Source organism: Gobius niger (assembly GCF_951799975.1).
Source record: "Gobius niger genome assembly, chromosome: 1".
Classification (NCBI taxonomy): domain Eukaryota; kingdom Metazoa; phylum Chordata; class Actinopteri; order Gobiiformes; family Gobiidae; genus Gobius; species Gobius niger.
In genome coordinates this window covers 5,215,911-5,240,254 of record NC_136852.1, presented here as the reverse complement: position 1 = coordinate 5,240,254, position 24,344 = coordinate 5,215,911, and the positions used below count along the sequence as shown (strand labels likewise).

The following is a 24,344-nucleotide window of genomic DNA, read 5'->3' as shown; positions in this document are numbered from 1 at the left end:
ACTTGTCACCTGTGGCTTGTGGACGGCAGTGGAGCAAAACCATCATAGATCCATGAGGAAAACTCATTATAAGGTCAGTAGATTATGGATCACAGACTCTGGAGCTGTGATGTCATCGTTTTAGTAAAAGCTGCGGAGACGTTGTAACAGCGCCACGTAAACGGCGTTTTCAGATCCTTCCACTCTGGGATCTGGTTTACAGACTCCCCAAAATGCCGGGCTCGTACTGTATGGACGACACACTGGACTGATGAAGTGTCTTTGTGTTTGGTCCTCAGCTTGACTTCGTATGAACCGGGCCTTAGAATCTGCTTTATGGAAACTCAGACAAACCTTTATCTGTTGCAGCTGAACCTGAGACCCACATCTATCACTCAAATGCCAGATGAGGAAGGAAAAAAAACCCCTCAGCCCCTTGAGTTCGGTTATTGCAGTTGTCAAAACCTCGATAGCGATTCGATATCGATACATCTTGCAGCCCTGCCATTGTGAATGCAATATTGTCCTGATATTTGAAAACTGAAGCACAAAACCCCACAGTGTTACATTGACATATTTCTCATCATGTCAGTTTTCCTGGTTCTCAATGTTTTGCATAACAGCTTTAACAACTTTTTATTGACTGGCAACATTCCTTCTGAGACTATTTCACGTGTTTTTTTGGGAAATGCTCAGTTGTGAGGTTGAGATATCCACTGTTGTGTCCTTGCCTGTATTGTTGAGTGTGTGAATGGGGAAAATGATTCTATCAGGATTAAAAGTGTTGACATTTACCTGGTTCTGTAGAGAAAATGAGATGTGTTTAAATGGACACAGCTCTTAAAGGGAATAATGTTTAAACAGGAAGTGATGAGGAAGTTTACATTGTTGCCCAGCGTGACGTTCAAGGGCTTGAAGAGCTGAATCAGCCTCTGCTCCGTCACATCGCAGACTGATCAGGGTCAGCCGTGCGAAAAGTCAAAGTCTCCGGTTAAACAGGACTGAGCTGAACACCTGAGTGCACCTGAGGCATCTTTGAGTTCACAGGAGAGTTACATGTTTGGGCTTTTATAATGGTGTGTGCAAGGCTGTGGTGTGATCATGTTTCTGCTTCGTGCTCTTAGATTCCATCCAGCTGGACCACAGGAATGACACGGACAGTGTTTAACCCCTTAACGCCTATTGGTACATTTTGACGACATACCTCTTCTTGCCAGACTGTGGCTAAAATAAGGCATGTTTTCCCTTGATACCCTTTTGCGCACATCCATGCCGTACCTAGGAACGTTTTGCAAGCACCAAGTGGATCTATTGGACCACAAACAAGAGTTCCACGTCCGAAAATAATGTGCAATTATAGTATAATTTGCAAATAAGTAATGGTAAATAGAGGTATCTGATGTACAATGTATTATAAAACATCAGGAAAGGGAGCAAAACATGATAATTAGTCAGAAAAATGGTAGATATTTTGTAGATAAATTGTCTGCACCTTTTATAAAGTGCTTTTTTTCCTCCTCCTTGCATCAGGTGATGAAAGCAGCAGCAGCAGCAGGGAAGGCATTGATGACAGGAACAGCAGTAATGAAGATGTTACTGAAAATCCTGATGCCCTTCCTGTTACCAGTGCTCCTGCTGTAAGACGGCGTCAGCTGCTCAAAATCAACACTTTACAAGCATTTAGTGAAAAGCGTTAGCTCTGTTTACTGTTCTAACATCCTAACCTGAATACACAAGTGCTCTGTGTATCTTACAGTGCATTTACATTTGTAATCATTCAGAACAAACACATTTTGTCACTTTAATACATTTACAACTTTTGCCTGTTGTTGCCGATTTACAACATACCAAAAATGACATTGATGCCTGTTGTTGCCGATTTGCAACATACCTAAAACTACATCTGTACTATGTGCGACATAAAAATGAACAATCTCCACTTAATTTAGCATCAGCTTGAAAGCAAAAACACTGATAATATATTTTTTTTATATAATTGGAAATACATTCAGGCGTTAAGGGGTTGGACAAATAAAGTGTGTTGTTTGTCTTGTGAGAGTTTAAAAGGATGTTGCCTAAATGTTGAATTAAGTACAAGAGGAGCGATGTAAAGGTAAAGATGAGAAAACAGAAGCAGTGTTTTTGTGCTCGCCTCAGTTGACCTTTTTTTTATCTCGGCGACGCCCTCCAGTTATTGGCCGCACGCCCTGACGCAGCAGGTGTGTGCACCAAACCTGCTGCGTCAGTGCTCGCCTGTTGTTGCGCCAAGTGGAAGATTGAGCTCACAGTATTTCAGACATTACCATGATCAGAAAGGAGCAGACAGAAGAAGAATATTCCTGTATACCTGCAGTCTTTAATAACACAAAACAATATAAGACTTTCCTACCACTGTTCCCTCAACCATCTCGAACGCCAACATCATTTATAGCCTACATGTAATCTTTTAAACCTGTTACCTGTATCCAAATGTCAAAGCGTAGTGACTGGAGAGCTTACAGCAGGGGTCGGCAAGTTTGAGTCACGGAGGGCTGATTTTTACCATCGCCAAAACACAGAGGGCCGAACCTCACCATGGTCGCCTAAAGTTAAGAACCGTTTTGTGCAAATGCCAATGTTTTACATCAGCGGTTCTAAAGTGGTCCGGCTTCAAGACCCGCCATTACCTTAATGACAAGCTGCGACCCAAATAAAACTGTACTTTAAAATTATGATCCAAACAACCCAATAATATTCATTTTAAAAGACTCCAGTGTGTTGCCGTGTAGTTTCAGATGGAAAATATTGAAAACAAGTTCCGTATAGGCTCGCAACCCACTATTGAGTACCGACCCACCAGTTGAGAACCACTGTTTTACATTATATATGACCAAGTGGGATGTTCTGCAAGGACCTTTAAAAATACACTATACTTTCTCACATTTTTAGAGTACTAACAGATATTTGATCCCTTATTTGCATAATAATACAGTGTTTTTCAACCACTGTGCCTGTGTCATTTGTGATGATCAATGGCATTGTGGCTAACAAGACTATATGGTGTTCCTATTCAAGACACTTTGATGAGAATGACTGCTACAGAGTTACATTTTTTTTTACATTTTCTGCTGGTGGTGTGCCTCGTGATTTTTTCAATGAAAAATATGTGCCTTGGCTTAAAATTGGTTGAAAAACACTGATAATATTTCTCCAAATCACATTGGGGACCAGAGGTTCTGTGCTGGAAGGCCGGATTTGGCCCCCGGGCCTGACGTTGCCTTACCCTAATCCCTAGTCCCTAGATCAGGGGGGCGGCAAGTAGCAGGTTAAATTCCAGATTAGGGGTTCAGGGACAGGGCCAGGGGTTTGGGTTATGATGAGAACAGCAAATGTGATGCAAGTTGTGTTTCGCTCACACGGATTTCACACATATTTTTAGAAACTAGAAGGTCTTGGCTTTCAAATGAGGCATCACACTGGCATACTGACCGTAAACTCTCCAGTCAATACGCTTTGAGATTTGGATTTGTGGAGTCTTGAAATTCTTGACAACTTTAATTTCCTCGGCAGTATGATTCATCGCGATGCAAACTGTGATGGAGAAATACAAAGTAGAATCGGAATGGCACGAACAACTTTTTAAGTCAATTTACCAACATATTTAAAGATAAAAATGTATCAAAACCAGTCAAGATCAGGTTAGTCCGAACAATGGTCTTTCCAGTGGCGACCTATGGAAGTGAGAGTTGGACTATAAAGAAGCCAGAAAGAGAATAGAGGCTTTTGAAATGTCTACGTGTTCCATGGACAGGGAAGAAAACAAACCAGTGGGTCCTGAAAGAAATCCAAGTGATGAATATAATAAGAGGAACAGTCTTTCTTTGGACATGTGATCAGAGCAGACGATAGTTTGGAGAAAGCCGTCATGCAAGGGTCCATGGAGGGAAAAAGAGGCAGAGGAAGACCTGAAACAAGATGGCTGGACATACAATGTTCTGGAAAAACTGGGAATGACTCTGAAGAACTGTCTTGTTGCGGCAAGAGAAAAGAGATGGAGATGCTTAGTCGAAATCGTTAAATTCCTAGTTTGTGAACTTGTTCTCAAACAATAGCAATTAAAACTATTCTGATTCTGATTTCGCCCAATGAATGGAATACTTAACTAACTTCTCTCAGACCTGACTAAACTGGGAGCCTCGTCTCTAACTCGTCTCTAACTCGTCTCCATGGAGATGTCGACTAAAGGCAGCCAAATGTGAGAGTCAAATCGGTTACGTCCTCATCTAAAATCCATTCATGAATCATTGATTATCCACTGCTGTAATAGCATAGTCCGTGTCTTGCTGGTCATTAGCAGCTTGTTTTGTATCGCAACAGTGTCGACCAAAATGTTACGAGTTGTGTCAATAACGTCCTGTCTTATTTAAAGGAACAGGCCAACGTTTTTACACACTGAGATATGTTCTTGCCTGAGCTCAGACGAGTTTATACTTACTAGGGCTGAGAGATATATCGTCATCGTATCGATATAGAGATATGAACATTCAAGATATCAATATCGCAAAAGAAAAGTATATATTGTTGCCGTATTTATATCGAGATCTGAGCATTCAGAATATTAAATTTGAAAAAACAAGATATAAACGATGCAGATTTTCATCAATAAAACTGACATCTTTTGTATTATGATTGAATTTTTGCTGAAACATGCTTAGTTTTCACCTAATCCATAGTTATATCGTATCATATCGATATATCTGGCATGAATATCGAGATATGAAATTTTGTCCATATCGTTGTACCTGTCTGGTCTTTGTGCCCGTGGAAGAGCTTGGTCGCTTCCAACTTCACCCCCGTTTGGAGCTATAAGAATACATTGGGAGAGGCCAAATGCTAACAACATCTTTGGTCTTTTTGCATGACTGAGGCCACACACAAAGACCAGACAGGTACGCATCAACTCGTCTAAGCTCAGGTAAGAACATATCTTTTACCACCCGCCTTAACCGAGTGCATTGCTTCTGGACTGGAGCTTACCGGTGCAACGCCTCATTTGAAAGCTAAGACCCACAAAACTGATCTTTTTTCCTCGCGTTGTTGCTGCACTTTTTTCCACAATCTTATCTTATAATTGCCACTTTTTCTGTTGATTTTTGTGGCTTTTTTTTGGTCACTTTTTCATCACATTTTTGTCACATTTTCATCACTTTAATGGCACTTTTCGGTGGCTTTTTTGTCATTTTTTTGCTGCATTTTGTTACGTTTTCATCGCTTTTTTATTACATTTTCATCACTTTTTTTGCTGCACTCTACTTTTTTGGGTCAGTTTTTCATCACTTTACTGGCACTTTTTGGTGGCTTTTTTTGTCATTTTTTTGCTGCATTTTGTTACGCTTTCATCGCTTTTTAGTTGTGTTTTTGTTGTGTTTTTTTGTCACATTTTCATCACATTTTTATTACATTTTCATCACTTTTTGCTGCACTGTCTTTACTTTTTTTGTCAGTTTTTCATCACTTTTTTGTTGCATTTTCATCACTTTAATGGCACTTTTTGGTGGCTTTTTTGTCATTTTTTTTGCTGCATTTTGTTGTCACGTTTTCATCGCTTTTTTGTTGGGGTTTTTTGTGTGTTTTTTTGTCACATTTTCATAATTTTCTTTTTTTAGTCTCTATTTTGACTGGAAAAAATGTGCGCGGTGCAGGTGGGCGTTAAGAGGTTAATATCGAAATATGAGGTTATGCAATGTGGACAGGAAGTAGTCGTTACCCTACAGGAAGTTAGTCAAAACCGAGCTGTTGTGGTGAATGCACTTGTCGAACCCTAACATGTAAAAGGACGACCTCCCGTGCACTGAGATCCCTGCTCGCTTTAGTCCGGTCTGAGCTTGAACTTCGGGTGTGAGAGACGGGGCAATAGGGTAATCCTGACCACAGACGGGCCCTGTCCCGACCTGCTCCTCTCCCTCCTCCTAAGCCACTTAAGTGTTAATGGTGCGAGAGTGACCGCGGACGCCACCTCCACTCAGGCCTGACGTGTTTGTGTTTAGACTGAGGGCGGCGAGCAGTCCGGGATCAGGGTAAAGTGGGTCAAACGGGAACGTACAGACGGTCACATGCCGTCGACGCTGCACAAATATACTGGACAGCAGGGGTAGGAAAGGTTTCTTGGCGGAGGGACGATTTTCTTTATCGTAAACAGGCCGAGGGCCGAAGCCGCTGATTATTAGCCCAAAGTAAAGCACAACTCTGGAAAAATTACCATCTTAAAGGAGGTAAATGACTTAAATTTGCTTGAATTAAAGATCTTCTATGTTGAATTCGAGTCTAATTTGAAGTAATCCAAGATACAAATGTTAGAGCCAGTGGAACAAATCAGACAAATAATTGTTTTTTCCTTGAAAGGACACAAAATTATCTGAATAACTACTACTTAAGGTTTTAACTCGTCTGAGTACATTTATATGGTCTTAATGTTCATTAACCTCTTAACTCCCGCCTGAACCGAGAGGATCTTTTTCCTCACGTCATCAGATTTTTTTCCATCATTTTTTTTGGGGTATTCAACTACTTTTTGTAACTTTTTTGTCATTTTTTGTCAGATTTTTGTCATTTTTTTTCGTCAATTTTTTGTCACATTTTTGTTTGTTTTTTTGTCAAATTTTTATCAAATTTTTTTCAACCAATTTTTTGTCATTTTTGTCCCATTTTGTCATTTGTTTTGTCAAATTTTTGTCATTTTTTTTGTTAAATTTTCATCACATTTTTGTCATTTTTTCGTCAATTTTTTGTCAATTTCTTGTGACATTTTTGCCACTTTTTCATACATTTTTCGTCACTTTTTGTCAATGTTTTCTCACTATTTTGTCACATTTCCATCATTATTGCTATTAATGTGCTCGGTTCAGGTGGGAGTTAAGGGGTTAAGCAATAAACTGGGCCCAGCTTCTGAGCAAAAAGGCATCCATAAAGCCTGGATCCAGGAAGAACAATCTCCTCTATTGAAATGGAAACAAACGAACAAGATAAACATCTTGCTACCAGATAAGCTCATGATTTGCATCACTTGCATCACAGTGGTTGAGAAATGCACTTAAGAACTTATCCTTGTGAAATACTGAGAGATGTTATAAATGTGTTTGGAAAGTTAGGAATGAGTTTTACGCTCCCCTTTTTATTGTTTGTAAAGACTAAGGCCTTTAAAGTGGACTCCTGCACTTATATCTTATTCCTTCCCTTTTTTACCAATCCCATAAAAACTTATAATTGTTGTATCAAACTGTTGTATCTGAAAACGTCTCTGTTGTAAACATCTGTCAGTTTCCCAATGAAGACAACGGCTTCACCGCGACAGAAAGCCGTGTTTGAAAAGGCGTGGCACTGATTCAAACACGGGATTTGAAGTCTTTGTGCCGTCACTGCCTGGATGTTTTATGGCCGCAGGATGTTTGCTCTTCTGCGACCGCACGGGTGTCACGTCCGCTCACTGAAAAGGATATAGAGGGATAGAAATAGAAGCATTTTTATTAAGAATAGGTGAGATCGCTTTAAAGATTGATGTTAAATGTAGCGTTACCAATGGACATGATGACAAATGGACAAAGTGTCTCGCCTAAAGACACAACAGCATGTGAGCAATATGAGATATGAGATTCCAAAACCCAATTTGTCTAAAAAAGTAGCTATAAAGGTGTGGGAGCCAAACAGTCTAAGCCTCTCTTAAATGCACCTGGTTCCAGTGGTGGACTAAGTACTCAGATACATATTTGGAAAAGTACTCAGATACATATTAGAATTCTACTTTAGTAAAAGTACAAAAGTATCCACTAGGGCTGAAACAACTAATCGATTAATCGACGACTAATCGATTATTTAAATAGTCGACAACTATTTTAGTAATCGATTAATCGTTTTCTGGTTCCCACAGACTCAAATGAATCAAAAATGACATAAAAACGTAGTATTTTTGTACTTTGTTTATATAGTTAGGGTCTGTGTACATTTTGTACAATGTAAATGTCATCAATAGAGCCTCCCAACAAACATTTCCCTTTAGTTTACGCCATCAACACATCTTCAAGCAGCGCCGCTTAAGCTATATGTGAGAATTTTTTTTGAAAAAATAAAATTTTCCTACACCATTCACAGCCAAGCGATTAATCGTTAAAAATAATCGTTAGTTGCAGCCCTAGTATCCACTCTCAAATGTATTTTCTAAGTAAAAAGTACAAGTGTTCCAGAAGGTTAGTTTTAAACAAGTGAAAGATTTCAAAGCTGTGATGTGGTATCAAAACAGGACTAAACCAGAGCTAAACCAAGTCAAACAGAAGAAGCTGAATGTGTTTTTTTTAGACTGTGTTAAAGAACTAAGTAACTTGTTTACCTTTTTAATAAATCCTTTCCGTGGTCACTCTGGGGGGGGGGCAACTTTCCTGCCTCTGGGTCGGAGCCACCAATACACACTAATGGAATCACGAAGAAGAAGCTAACAGGCTAGCGGGCAAAGCTAACTGTGGGCTAGCACCACTTAAACAGTATTTACAGCCAAGTTTGAGCTAAAAAAAACGTATCTCCATTGTGTAATTGGATGAACAATATCCCTCTGTCCCTTTGTCTTTTCTGTCAGCGCAGTATTTACTCTCACGGACGATTAATGAGTAAAAAAAACATGCTACGACACCTGCAGTGGGGCATGAGTTACTTAGTTCTGCTTTAATGTGATGTTTCTGATTAGAATAACTTTACTGCAGCTTACATCCTAATAAACAATAAAAAAGTCTAAACTACTATTCAAAAACACTTTTAATCCCAGGGAAAAATCTAGTGTAGAAAGTACAGATTCCTGCTTTAAAATGAAGTAAGTAAAAAAAGGCCTCAATATGTGGCCCTCGATTAAAAACGATTGGACACCCCAGACTAAAAAACATAAGAACCGAAGTCTGAACCACCAGACACGAGGACTGGATTAATGGAAGTGGAATCAAAATCACAATCTCGGTGAATATTTCTAATGTTTCTAATTGTAATATTGTAATATTTCGGGTTTATGGACAATCCTTCTGCAGAAAAAGCAAAAGTATTGGTGTTCCGACAAGACAATGGAGCACTTGTTTTGATACTGGATCGGAAAGAACTGTTCGAGCTGAGGTTTAGATACAAGTTCTGTCGACAAATCAGCTGTTTTTAATCTTAAAATGAGTGAAAATATAACATAAAGAGTTGAGATCGATCAGTATGAGGAGAAACTGATCAGGATTACATCAATAATAATAAGTTTGCATGAAATTATTATCCATTCACGCTTTTCCAGACTTTGCTTTATAATCTCCTTCATTCTCCAGCGAAACACGGGTATCATCCATTATCCAAAAGAGCATTTTAAACAGATTTGCAGCAGCTGAATCCCCCTGAAATGACGGGATTACCGACTAATCACCAAACTAATGAGGCGTAATTATCATGCGAGTTGCAGAAGTGAGTGGGCTTTTTAATCTTCCCACAAAACATCCCCCTGTCGTCCTGCCTCCTCCAGCCCGGCCTGAGGATCCGCCAGAGCCAGACCGTCCTGTGCCAGTCCCATCAAACCCTCTGTGAGAGAATAACAGGTTAGAGAGCGGCTGGAGAGAGGGTTTGGATGGAGTTGGTTTGTCTATAAATAGCTCTAAACCTGTTCCTAATTGTTGTCAGGAAATCTGTGTTCACTGTAACCGTCTCTCCTCAAGCACGAGCTGTAATAACAACAACAAAACTGCCTGTTGGTTACGCAGCAGGTTCTACGAAGGCAGTAAATAAAGGTGACACAAAAGTCTATGCTCGGGTTAAAGGGTTGTAGTAGGGCGGGGCGATGTGGACCAAAACTCATGTCCCGATATATTTAGCTTGAATGTCGATATACGATATACATTGCAATATTTTTTCCGCAAAGTAAGAGCTGTGAAATGAAATGTTAAAGAGGGGGTGTTATGCTTTTTTCAATCACATAGCACCAGTCTATATCACACTACGATGATGACAAAACCTTCTGTTGGTCTGTAAATGCAGTAAATTAGAATAACTGCCTTGTATAAAATGTCTCTCTCAAAATGGCTGTAGTGAATGTCTTGAAATAGGCCTCTGTCTCTTTAAGAACCTCTGACCCTTTCCGACACGCCCCCTCCACACGCTGTCTGTGGCATCAGAGGGGAGGGGGTTCTGCTGAGGAGCAGTGGTTGGTTACTCGGCTGGTGACGAAAGCTCGGAGGCGTCTCCAGGAGGTGGGGGCGTTCCTAGGAGGACTCAGACAAACCTATCCCTAAAATGGCTCCCATTTCAGTACCGACATGCACATTTGTGGTCCTCTGGAGGTCATTTTGTCGGGCTCGGGCAGTGCTTCTCCTGTTTCTCCGTGCACAAATGAGCAGATAGCGGTCCTGCTGCTGGGTTGTTGACCTCGGTCGGCCCCCCCAGGTCTCCTGGTGTACTGGCCTGTCTCCTGGTATCTCCTCCATGCTCTGGACACTGCGCTGGGAGACACAGCAAACCTTCTTACCACAGCACGAATGGACGTGCCATTTTGGATGAGCATCAGTCCCTGAGCGACATCTGTGGGTTGTAGATGCTCCTCATGATGCCTCTAGTGGTGAGAACACTGGACAAATGCAAAAGTGTTCCAAAAATACGGTACAAAGGATGAAGACAGGGAAATGGTCTGTGGTCACCACCTGCAAAACCATTCCTCTTTTGGACTGATCTTGCTAATTGCCTCTCATTTCCACCTGTTGTCTGTTTAATTTCCACAACACCAAGTGAAACTGATTCACAATAAGCGTGGCTTCCTAACTGGACAGTCTGATATCCAAGAAATGTGACTGACTTGGAGTTACGTTGTGTTTTTTGAGTGTGCCCTAAGTTTTTGTGAGCAGTTTATATCGATATACACACTCCTATTTAGCACCGCTCAAAGCTGTTCACGGGCGAGAAACATGCATATAATTATTTTGTTTGCTTGGATAGTGAGAGCTTGAAACGAGTTTGGGCCAAAACTACAAAATTCAAAAAGTCGGGAACCCCAGCTTTAAAATTCATCGCAAAAATGTTTCATATTATGGATTCTGTATCGGAAAACACTTGTATTTATGGTGAAGTTGTTGATAGTATCCGAGCCAAGTTGTTTCTTCTTTTGCTGATTAAATGTTATCTTTTACATAATTTGAAACGGTTTAGAAAAATATCACATTATCGTTATGGTGCAGCCTTTGCTTTTTCCTGCCAAAAGCATGGAGGCAGAAAGTGTCTAAAAGCGGCTGAGGTCCAGCAGTTTCTCCGCGGTCCTCGTTTCGGACACTGTCTGCGATTTGTCTGAGGGCTGTTTTCCCACAATAGACACTTGTTTGCGGGACGGGGAGTATTGATTTCGAGCTGTGAAACCGAAGCGGCGGTGCTCGATGCTGTGAGTGGATTTACAGCTGAGCGGAGAGCGAGCCCGGAGGCCTGGACAAAAGCGTCTCTCTGTGTCTGCAGCCGGTGAGAGCGGAGGAGCAGGAATGCCTTTGTGAGCGCCTCATTCAGACAGCTGCTCCGCAGTCACGTGACCGCCACAGCCGCACACGAGCGGCGGCGGCGGCGAGCAGCGAGCGCAGAGGCCCGGGACGCCTGTAGTTTACTTTGATTTAATTTGATTTGATTTGATTTATTTGAGCAATTATTTACATTAATATATTTACATTCGTGTCACATGAAGCCAAAGAAAAAATAATAACTCAAAGGGAGTCGGCCGAAGCAAGAAAGCTTATATGTGCCTATAGCCTACCCCATATTCAAGATACTATTATGCGCTTCAGGATTTTTTGTAAGAGAATACAAACAGTAGAAATATAAGATAAATACTTTTGAAGCGCATGAGTCTTTTTTTTCTCTCATATATGGGCATACTCACACTACTCTGTGAGTTTACCCATCAATGATTTACAGATATGTTGTTGCAGATTTCAATAGTACAATTGTTGATTAGCAGAACTGATAATTAGAAGCATTTAGATGTCACAGGTTGAAAATCTGTTCATTACTTTTATGGACAGAATTTCTCGGCGCAGCCAGGGGCCGGAGGGTGTCCGGTTTGGGAGCCTCAGGATCTCATCTCTGCTGTTTGCAGATGATGTTGTTCTGATGGCTTCAACAAATCAAGACCTTCAGCACGCACTGGGGCGGTTTGCAGCCGAGTGTGTAGCAGCCGGGATGAGGATCAGCACCTCCAAATCTGAGGTCATGGTTCTCCACCGGAAAAAGGTGCTTCCCCTCTACAGGTCGGTGTGGAGTCCTTACCTCAAGTGGAGGAGTTCAAGTATCTCGGGGTCTTGTTCACGAGTGGGGGACGGATGGTATGTCTGTGTGTATCGGATGTATCGGTCTGTCGTGGTGAAGAGGGAGCTGAGTCGGGGCAAAGCTCTCGATTTACCGATCGATCTACGTTCCCACCCTCACCTATGGTCATGAGATTTGGGTCATGACCGAAAGGACAAGATCGCGAATACAAGCGGCCGAAATGAGTTTCCTTCGCAGGGTGGCTGGGCGCACCCTTCGAGATCGGGTGAGGGGCTCAGTTACCCGGGAGGAGCTCGGAGTAGAGTCGCTGCTCCTTCACGTCGAAAGGAGCCAGCTGAGGTGGCTCGGGCATCTGTTTCGGATGCCTCCTGGTCGCCTCCCACGGGAGGTGTTCCAGGCATGTCCTAGTGGGACAAGGCCTCGTGGAAGACCCAGGACACGGTGGTGGGACTATGTCTCCGAGCTGGCCTGGTGTCGCCTCGGGGTCAGAACAGCTGGAGGAGGTGTGTGTGGATCGAGAGGTCTGGGCATCTCTGCTGAGACTGCTGCCCCCGCGACCCGGCCCCGGATAAAGCGGAAGAAAATGGATGGATGGATGGAAGGTTGAAAATCTGATGGGACTTACAAGACAACTTACAAGTGTGGAAATTACTATTATTATTTTTATCATTACCATATAAAAAACATTCTATTGATTTACTTATTAAGTATTACATTTGTCTTAGTGTTTTTGATATACATATATAAATATATACATATATACACACATACAGATATATGTATACATACATACATAGTCTATTACAGTTTTGTTTCTTATAGTAAGACAGAAGGTTTAGTTTACCTGCTTGACACATATTTATTATACATATCATCATCATTACCTTAGTAACAATGATAATAATAGCATTCTGAAAAATATCATTTCTAAATTTTCATGTTTCTCATTGCCATCTTACCCACTTCCACTGCATTAATGTTGGTTATGATTGTTCTGTCAGTAGTTTTTGATTGTTTCCCCTATTTTATGAGGTGCATTAAAAAGCCAGGGTGTAAAGTGGCCAGTTGGTAGAGGGCGGTATCCACCCACCATCAAGCCCCCACCCTGCTGCCCTAACTGTTGATGTTGACTTTACGAACTGTGCATCATCTGTGACGGCCTCATAGATCGTTATTACAAGACCATTTTTCATTTCTGCAGGTGACGCTAAAGGTGAATAGGGAAAATAATTTAATTTCGAGATATCAATTTGAAACTTTTCCTGCAGATTACTGACAGAAATAGGTGGGAAAAATGTATTGCACGTTTGCTGTCATTTTATGTTTTCATATAGAAATAAGGCATTTTGAAGCCTCGATGTGGCTTCTGGCAAACAGCAAATGGGACTTCTTATGATTTTCTTTCAAGTGGCTTGTTCTAGCCACTCTGCCATAAGGCCAGATTTGTGCATAGCTGTTCTGTGGACAGTTTCCCCCACCTGAGCTGTGTCTCTCTGCAGTTCATCCAGGGTCATCATGGGCTTCTTGGTAACAGCTCTGGTCAGTGCTGTCCTTGTTCGGTCAGTAAGTTGAGAAGGACGGCCGGGCTTGGTAGGTTTGCAGTGATGTCAGACTCTTTCCATTCCTGGATGGTGTGTTTAACTGTACTTTGAGAGATGTTCAAAGGGACATCTTTTTATAACATAACCCAGCTCTATACTTCTCAATAACTTTATCCAGGACCTGTCTGGTGTGTTCTTGGACTTCATGAAGCTTCTGCTCCACAATAGTCTCTTAACAGACTCTGAAGGTGCGTACACACCAAACGCGCGTCCACGCCCCATCTGCCTCTCGTTGGACGCCAAACAACGCCGCTTCACATACTTCACACTCGCGACAAACGCCTGTTTGCTGGCGCGTGAAGTTTTGCAAGCGTCAAACATAGGAGGCGTGTCTGTTGACTCAGGGCGCACTCACACTTGACTTCCGAACCTGCCACTCTCCAGCTCATTTGAGGAAAGGCCTGGATGCCCCGAACGGCCCGCGCTCACACTTACACAAACGAACCGAGCCGTGGCCGAACACGAGGAGTTGTTTACAAGTGCACGTGGGCAGCAGCAGCAGCGCAACATAATGCGGAAGAAAAAAAAACCTAAACAGCTGCGTGAAATAATGTCTATGAGCCCTGTCAAATCTCCACTCCACTTTTCTTTGCATTTTACAACAGTTTAACAAAAAGGGCTGTGGTGAATATAATAGTCGATTTTAATAAAGCAGACAAATAGAGAAGTGCGCGTCCCTCTGTCCCGCTCAGCTGAGGCGGGGGGGGGAGCAGCACCTGCCGCTCTGAGCCTTTCTTTGGAGTCATATACAGCCTTCTAAAAAGGCTACGAGAACAGAAGATATGACGCTCAGTTTATGTCAATCATCGCTGCTTCGGCCACTGGTTAAACAGCTTTATGTTGGTGAACTCCTGGAAGTCTACGCTTTACGTTACGACAAAGCACTAAACACGAACGCGCACCAAAATCACATCGATCTAAAAGCACCCGCAGGTTTTATCTGTCCCACTAAAGCCTGCGGCTAAACCGGGTACAGTAGCAGAGAGGGCGTGAGAAGCGCAGCCGCTCCCGTAAAGTCAGCCCGAGACGTGCGTGAAGCGTCCAGGGCGTCGGGAGTGAGCAGTCGGGGAGACGAGCGGTATGTGGCCGGGGGTCCGGGGAGCCGCCCGGGAGCGAAGCGGTCGGGGGCCGGGGAGACGAGAGCGAGGCAGCCTCTGCTCTGTTTGATAAATACAGCCTTTTCTCACTGTTTTACGTGACAAATGCACCCGCCCATACAACAGCCGCTTGTATCCGTGCGTGTGCGCAAACACGAGCAAACGTGAGCCGCGCTCTGGCCCACCTCCTCCAAGCGGCCAAAGTCCGGAACCGAGTCCGACTCGGGCATGGTTTGTTGCAGGTAACAGGTGACGCCTGAGCCCAGTCAGCATCCCTGATTGGTTAACAAGGCATAAATGAACGCACGTGTAGATTGGATTACTTGAGTGCATGAAGCAGTGGGCGCGGCCTCCCTGTTCGCTCACCGCGCTGTTCTCCCTGGCTTTGACGCGCGTCCTTCCTCATCCGCTCGCGTTTGCTACGCTTGATACGCGCGGACAGCTTTGCTTGCATTTCGAAGCGCGTTGAAGCGCCTCTACATAGGGTTAACATGGAAGCTGGAGGCGCGGACGCTTTTGGTGTGTACGCACCTTGAGACCATCACAGAGCAGCTGTATTTGAACTGACATCAGATTGCTCAGTAAATCAGGCTAAGAATGAGTTGTTAAACAATCCCTTTGAAAAACCTTAAAGATACTGCTAAATACAAGACAGTTTGGAGTCTGTATGAGCTACAAAAGTGGAGACGTTGCCAGAATGTAAAGGAAATGTAATTTCTCATGTTTTGTCACAGTGTGTCTGTGCCGCTGCTGTCTCCCACAAAGGAAATGACCATATTTGTACTACAGTGTCATCTCTGTCGCCTTTTGTGCTACACGTGGAAACCAAACTCATTAATTGTCCGTGAGAGTAAATACTACGCTGACAGAAAAGACAAAGGGACAGAGGGATATTGTACATCCAATTACACAATGGAGATCATTTTTTTTCACTCAAACTTGGCTGTAAATACTGTTTAAGTGGTGCTAGCCCCCAGTTAGCTTTGGCCGTTAGCCTGTTAGCTTCTTCTTCGTGATGCCATTAGTGTGTATTGGTGACTCTGACCCAGTGCAGCGAAGTTGCAATTGTGGTTTTCTGGCCAGAGACACCAGGGGGAGATGAAAGACCCTCCAATCATCCCATTAACACTTGTATTACCCCCAGAGGGACTACGGAAAGGATTTATTAAGGTAAACAAGTTACTTAGTTCTGCTTTAAAGCATCTTGGACCCAACAAACAACTTTTGTATTAAATGTCAGCCAAAACTACAGCTGAATCTGTTTTAGACCATCATTTTTATCCGAATTTTCCAAGAACTGTGTATTTAATGCCAGGTAGAATCAATGTTGATGTCGTTGATTTTGTGACTTGGCATTCAGTCGGCGTTCCTGCCCCACAGCAACAGGGAGGTAATTTATCATCCTGATGAGAACATGTGTGAGAAAACATTTTCCCACAAGTTCAGACACTGTCCAACATGAATATATCAACAGAAGGGGGAAAACATCAAGTGTTTATCAGCTCCAGAGTCCGAGGGCCCCTTTTAGAAGAGAGAGGAAAACAAAGGAAATCTCCATCACTTTTGTTTCAGGCGATATCTCTCTTTTATCGCAGTTAGATCGGCCGATACCCGATATTGTAAAGTTCCCAAATATCAGCCTCTATGTCCCAAATAATAAATACAAATTTAGTTTGTTTTGTAATTTGTCTTCAGTCTTAATTACAGCAATTTCTACACTAACAAGCAGCGCCTTTTGAGAAAACGGCATTTTAAATTCCACTTCACTTCCTATAATTACTTTACTACATTCTCATTCAATTCATTTTGTCAATTCATTTCACAGTGAATAAAAATAGTTCATTCTCTCATCTCTGTTGTGGAGCGGGGGGTGGGGAGGAAGGGGTGGAAACACAAGGAGGGCAGGGAAGGGAGGGGGTTCAGCTTCCTGATGGCCTGGTGTATGAAACTGTTCTTCAGTCGACTGGACCTGGCCCGTGCATTCCGCAGTCTCGTCCCTGAAGACATGACCTTGAAGAGACTGTGATGGGTGCGTAGGGTCCCCTTTGCGGGTGAGACGGGTGGAGATGTCCTTAATGGAGGGGAGAGGGCTCCACAGTGATGGTCAGGACGCTCTCTATAGTCCCTCTGTAGAAGAACCACACAGTGATGGAGTTGGTCAGGATGCTCTCTATAGTCCCTCTGTAGAAGAACCACACAGTGATGATTAGGATGCTCTCTATAGTCCCTCTGTAGAAGAACCACACAGTGATGGTCAGGATGCTCTCTATAGTTCCTCTGTAGAAGAACCTCACAGTGATGGAGTTGGTCAGGACGCTCTCTATAGTCCCTCTGTAGAAGAACCTCACAGGGATGGAGCTGGTCTGGATGCTCTCTATAGTCCCTCTGTAGAAGAACCACACAGTGATGGTCAGGATGCTCTCTATAGTCCCTCTGTAGAAGAACCACAGTGATGGAGCTGGTCAGGATGCTCTCTTTAGTCCCTCTGTAGAAGAACCACAGTGATGGAGCTGGTCAGGATGTTCTCTATAGTCTCTCTGTAGAAGAACCACACAGTGATGGTCAGGATGCTCTCTATAGTCCCTCTGTAGAAGAACCTCACAGTGATGGAGGCTGGGACTCTGGCTCTTCTCAGCTTGCGAAGAAACCAGAGACTCTGATGACTTTTCTTGACCAGTGATGTAGACTTCATGGTCCAGGAGAGCTTCTCTGTGATGTCCACACCCAGGAACTTAGTGCTGGTCAGTGGTCACCCTCTCCACAGCAGCGCTAAATACAGAGAATCTAATCAGGAAAATCTGCTGGCAATACTAAAAATAAACCGAGATGAACTGCCTTTGAAATACTCGTCAGAAAATGTTCAAATAGACGCGCCGGCTCCGGGATATGAAGCAAACTTTTATGAATCATCTGTGGAAGGCGTTATGCAACAATCCCTCGTTCCCTAACGTTCACACATAAATCCGACTCGGGCCCTTTTCTGATTCTCTGTGAGCCGCGCACACGCTTTAATAATATCACATTTCAGCTGAAGCGGTGAGTCCGTCGTCCAGCTGTGAGTCCCGGGGAAGGAACTGCCAGGAATGTGGGAGGTTCCTGCACAAACTTCCTCTTCCTTTTGTTTTTAGGACGCAGCATCGACACATGTACTGCGTAATCGACCCCAGCTCACACCACTGCTGCGGGTTTTGTGTCCTTGGGCAAGACACTTTACCCGCCGTGTCGCCAGTGTCCGTGTGCAGAGGTGTGTGAATGTAGGAAATGTTAATATGAAGAGAATTTGTGTTGATTTCACAAATTTAGGCAAATTCAGAGCCGTGGGAAGATATTTTAGTTAGGGGGCGCTGAGGGACAAAATTTACCCCCAAAATACTTTTTCTGTGCATAAATCCTGTTTATTAACCTCTTAACTCCCGCCTGAACCGAGGGCATTTTCTCCAGTTCAGCTTTACCCAAATCCTGTAGGCCAGTGTAACGCCTCATTTGAAAGACCTACAAAACTAAATTGATCTTTTTCCTCACATCAGATTTTTTTTCATCACTTTTTTGTTGGGCAGTCAACTCATTTTTGTCACATTTTCGTGACTTTTTTGTCACTTTTTTCGTCAAATTATTCCCATTTTTTTGTCAAATTCTTATCACCTTTTCGTCATTTTTTTCTCATTTTTTCGTAAAATTTTTCTCACTTTTTTGTCAATTTTTTGTCAATTTTTGTCATTTTTGTTTTTTTTTTGTAAATTTTTGTCACTTTTTCGTCCATATTTTCTCAATTTTTCATCAATTTTTTTTCACTTTTTTGTCCAATTTTTGTCAATTTTTGTCATTTTTTTTGTAAATTTTTTGTGAATGTTTTCTCACTTTTTTCACATTTTCATCCTTATTTTCGTCTCAGTTTTGTCGCTATTTTCACAGCTTTTTTCCAGAAGCTTTTGGATTGGGGTAAAGCTGGAGAAAATGTGCTCGGTTCAGGTGGGAGTTAAGGGGTTGATATTGCCTGCAGTTCACAAACTATCCACCAGGGGGTGCTGCAGCGCCCTCAGCACCCTGGGTTCCCACGGCCTTGGGCAAATTGATTGACTTTAACGATGCAATGAGGAGAAGGGATGATTGATTTAATAAAAGAGAGGCTGCGGAGGCTGATTGTTCTGCTGCGGAGGAGGAGGACATGGGGAAAGATCTGTGACATTTGAGACTGTTGTGAATGCACCGATCTGGCTTTTAAGCTTCCGATACCAATGCTGGGGGTTTGAATATATGCCGAGATGCGATATTAACCGATACTAAGAGATGATGGATGGATGGATGGATGGATGGATGGATGGATATGACAGGCTTTAGGCTACATTAAGTCACAGCATAAAGTGATCAGATCAATGCATTACAAATATAATATCAGTTATTCTTTCTGAAACACTTTGCTATTTCATTAGGTGGTCAGGTCATAATTTCTGGCTTTAGCATACTGTTGCTAGCGCGGCGTTCAAGAAACTCAGCGATTGAATTCTCCAGGTTCTGTCCTTCAAAATGAGGTACAGCATGTCCACATTCACTGAGATTTAGTTGGTGAAAGTTGTGTTTTTAAAGCAGTACTAAGTAACTTGTTTACCTCAATAAATCCTTTCCGTAGTCCCTCTGGGGGTCTTTCATCTCCCCCTGGTGTCTCCGGCCAGAAAACCACGCTTGCAACTTCACTGCCACCACATCGGAGTCACCAATACACACTAAGGGACTCACGAAGAAGAAGCTCACAGGCAAGCGGGCAAAGCTAACTGCGGGCTAGCACCACTTAAACAGTATTTACAGCCAAATTTGAGTGAAAAAAATGATCTCCATTGTGTAATTGGATGTACAATATCCCTCTGTCCCTTTGTCTTTTCTGTCAGCGTAGTATTTACTCTCACGGACAATTAATGACACCTGCTGTTGCGCTTATGGTTTCTAGGGGCTACTTTTTATTTTTATGTCAATATTTTACCTCCGTGTCATTAAAATGTGATGTTTGGGGGGCTTTAGAATGGTATTAAAAGTCCTTAAACTCGACTGACCTGCACAAACTCTGATTTACTGAAAGTGATTCTCATGTCATTTCATCACTCCCGCGTTGTGACGACTGTGCCGGTTGTTTTAGCGGCTCATGTGGATTAATCTTTGCTGTTCTATCAGTTGTACCAGATGTACGACATGGGGTAATCGCGGCTTGACCCACTGATATCATCCGGGAGCAAAGATCTCAGCCGGTCTGCCAATACTGGAGCTGAGGTCGATGAGGGAAACTGAGTCTAGAGATGCAGCGATCCAGCTTTTTTGCTGCTGATACCGATTTTTTTTACCGAATTGTCTCTTTTCTCCATTTTAAGATCAATAAAGTCATATTTTATTGTCATGATATTACAGATCAATTGTATCTATTGATATCCTTGAGTATATGACAGGCTTTAGGCTACATTAATATAAACAACTCGTATGAAGTGATCTGATCATTACAAATGTGTTTAGAGCAGTTATTTCTTAAACTAAAATACAATCACTAAGATTTTTATTTTATTCGGCTTCTTTAGGCATTTCTGACCCAACCTTGATTAGTTTTTGTTAGAATGCTAGCTTTAGCATTCTGATGCTAACTGTGGCATTTTGCGCAGCGATCAAAAACCGTTAACACTAACTCAGCGGTTAAATTACCCTGGTTCTTTGCTTTCCAATGATATACAGCATTCCCATATTCACATAGATTTAGATGGTAACAGTTGTGTTTTTAAGGCGTTGAGCAAAAAGTATCGGTTCAGTATCGGATATTTGTACCCGATACCCGATATCATTTTTTTTTTTAGTGTCAGCTCCATTTGTTGCAACTCTAAGTGAATCACACAATATTTTTGAAAATGCACTACTTTAACCGCTTAACTCCCGCCTGAACCGAGAGGATCTTTTTCCTCACGTCATCAGATTTTTTTTCCATCATTTTTGTTGGGTGTTCAACTCATTTTTGTAACTTTTTTGTCATTTTTTTTGTCATTTTTTGTCACATTTTTGTCATTTTTTCGTCAATTTTTGTCAATTTTTTGTGACAATTTTGTGACATTTTTGCCACTTTTTCATCAATTTTCCATCACTTTTTTGTCAATGTTTTCTCACTTTTTTGTCACATTTCCATCATTGTTTTCGTCTCAGTTTTGTCGCTATTTCACAGCTTTTTTCCAGAAGCTTTTGGACTGGGGTAAAGCTGGAGAAAATGTGCTCGGTTCAGGTGGGAGTTAAGCGGTTAAAGCAGTAATAAGTAACTCTTGCCCCTAGAAGCCATAAGCGCAACTGCAGGTGTCGTAGCAAGTTGTGATTTTTTAACTCATTAATTGTCCGTGAGAGTAAATACTACGCTGACAGGAAAGACAAAGGGAGAGAGGGATATTGTACATCCAAGTACACAATGGAGATCATCTTTTCACTCAAGCTGGCTGTAAATACTGTTAAAGTGGCGCTAGCCCGCAGTTAGCTTTGCCCGTTAGACATTCTATTGGTGTGTATTGGTGACTCCAACCCGGTGGCAGTCAAGTTGCAATTGTGGTTTTCTGGCCAGAATCACCAGGGGGAGATGAAAGACCCAATCATCCCATTAACACTTGTATTACCCCCACAGGGACTACGGGAAGGATTTATTAAGGCAAACAAGTTATTTAGTTCTGCTTTAAATCAACATTTGCCCATAGAATCATTGCTATTTGTTATAATATGTAGTTTTAAGCCATAAAGCATGATACATTTTGGTCTATGGTTCCCTTTACTTATCTATTGTAATAAAGCAGTACATTTTAAATACATTGTTGTGCATATTTTGAGATTTAATCCCCTTGTTGTCTTGAAAACCAGCTGGAGAACCGGGTTATGTTCTTGAATTTAATAAAACTGATTTGTCCAATGCGATCCGTACTTGCTTGTTGGACTCGCTCGGTGTTTGTGTTGGCTCAAAGACGGCGCTCGCAAAGTCAAACCTCCTCTGGCAGAGCGGCGAGGCAGAGCGGCGAGGCAGAGCGGCGAGGCAGAGCGGCGAGGCAGAGCGGCGAGGCAGAGCGGCGAGGCAGAGCGGCGAGGCAGAGCCGCCGCCGATGACTCATGGTTCGGAGAGGGATGTGGAGAGACGGGACGCAGAGGCTGAGGATGACTTCACTGTTGGAGGGAAGTTGTAAAAAAACGAGCTGCAGCGGTGACTCACTCCTGAATCCTAAAGTTGGCAGTTTGATCCTGTGCTGTTGTTGTGTCCTCGGGCAAGACGCTTTTCCTGATTAGCTCATGTTGCTGCATTGAGTCATGAACGAAGGCAGTGTTATGTCATGTACAGTGTGTATAAGTCTTGGCTTCTGTATGAACTGTTGCTCTATAAACTTCACCCAGGGACCGAACTAACTCTGGAGCTTCATGGGGCTGAAAAGAGGGGTGTTTTTGTCACGTTTTTGCCACTTTTTTCTTTGGTTTTGTCCCTTTTTTGTGGCTTTTTTATCACATTTTAGTCGCTTGCTTATTGTGGTATTGTTGGGTTTCCGCTTCGTTGTTGTGGCTCTTCTGTTGCGTTTTCAGCCTCATTTTTTTGGTATCTGGGCCCTGTTTTCAAGAAGCTTTTAGATTTGTTCAAACCGGGCCTGTTGGTCTCTCATAAGGCGCTTCTGAACCGCTCTTTGTCTGACCCGTCACCTATAGGACCTGTTTGTCCTGGGGAGAACCTACAGGGGCACAAAGCCCCCGACAACAGAGCTCCAGGATCATTCGGGCGCCTAAACCCCTCCACCACCTTAAAGGAACCATTTTGCATTTAAAATACCTTATATTTGAGCAGCATCAGCTTCGTGGTTGTATAAGCTACGCAGCGGCGGAGTGATCTGCTTGAAAATAGTCCCTCAAAATGCGATCATTCATGTGATGCAAGGTCAGTTATATTCCAAAAATGACTCTATGGACACAGACATTTATATGGTTAGTCTGGTGTTATAAGTGATTTGCCTCAGGTGCTCTGTGGAGCGGGTCAGACTGTTTTTAATGCAGGCTAGCTGATACCATAGAAATGCACTAGCCTTGCATTAGCCTAGCGCCACGAAACTCTTCAAACATAAGAACTGCATGAATTACAAAAAATATCTCCAGAAATCAGCAACACTCTGGATAACTAGGAAATGAGGCCCTATGTCAAGAATCCTGAAATATCCCTTTAAGGTGGTGGCGGTTCCAGGAAGGGGAATAGTGCATTTAGTGACATTTAAATCAAGGCCTTAAATCTAATTTTTTTGGAAAATCATGACGTCGCTCAAAAGTTTTAACTGTATGACACCAAAGTGATGGGGCTAAAACATTCAATTGCAGTTTTGGCTGAAACTGACCACATTTTTTGCTACAAAGTCGTTAGTTTTGTCCAATTCTCTTTCCTCTTATGATATGCTTGCAAATGAAATATTTGTTTGTGGAATTTACATATCGTTTTTTGGGCATTGACGTACTTCTGCCCACTTAGACCCTGTCTCTAACTCAGCTCATAATAAACAGTGAGGGGTGACTGGAGGAAACAGAACAGAAATAATCATAAACTAAATCAATGTAATATGATTATATACACACACACTTTATCAATGTAAGCCCTGGTGCTGGGACAAGGTCAAAATGATTTTCTTTGAGACTTTTCTTCAGGGGTTTTGATCATGTTTTTGACCTGGGACAAAGTAAGTTCTTTTAGTGCCGTCTCAGGATCCATCAGGCTTCAAACCGAACATCTGAAAGTCTCTGTTTGATGTTTTTGTTCACAAACCCAGAAAGTAAAGGGTAAAGTTTCATCTGTTCGCGGTCCAGACTTCCTCGTCCCTAATGCTCCCTCTCTCCTGGTCTTCTGCAGGTTGCCCCGTCCGTGTCGGCCTGCGTAAATGTCCGGGAGCATGGCGAAGCGCGAGAGCAGCAGCAGCCCCGTGGTGCGGCAGATCGACAAACAGTTCCTGGTCTGCAGCATCTGCCTGGACCATTACCACAACCCCAAAGTGCTGCCCTGCCTGCACACCTTCTGCGAGAGGTAACGGCCCGTACGCAAAAACAAAAGAAAGTAGTTTTTGCAGGGTGTTTTAATTACTAAACTAGACACTCTGATAAGCCTTATGTGTGATTTTGGGAGCTCTGGGATGAACAGAAGTGAAATAAATGACGATCAAAAACATGTGAAGAGTCACGATCTGAACATTTTATTATTGCGTTTCTTTCTTTTTTTGTCTGAGGGGGGCGTAGGGTTCCCATGTACAGATCGAAGCAGTTGAGATTTTAACATTTCTCTTTTTAAATGGTCAAAAACATCCTGTTAAAGTCTTCAATCTGAGAACCAGGCTGTTTAAATGCACACGCGATCGATAATACGCGGTGTTTCAAAACGTGT

The 24,344-nt window shown here is 42.6% G+C and overlaps 1 protein-coding gene across 2 annotated transcripts in view; it reads left to right on the top strand.

Moving 5' to 3' along the window:
* The window catches only part of LOC306976170 (tripartite motif-containing protein 3-like), a 49,083-nt gene that overhangs the window by 3,813 nt on the left and 20,926 nt on the right, over nt 1-24,344 (top strand). For both annotated transcript variants that reach the window (XM_079574059.1, XM_079574058.1), the window contains exon 2: nt 23,820-23,990. In XM_079574059.1, the coding sequence (XP_079430185.1) occupies nt 23,848-23,990 (143 nt within the window). In that variant the 5' untranslated portion in view covers nt 23,820-23,847. The remainder of the gene's footprint in view (nt 1-23,819; nt 23,991-24,344) is intronic.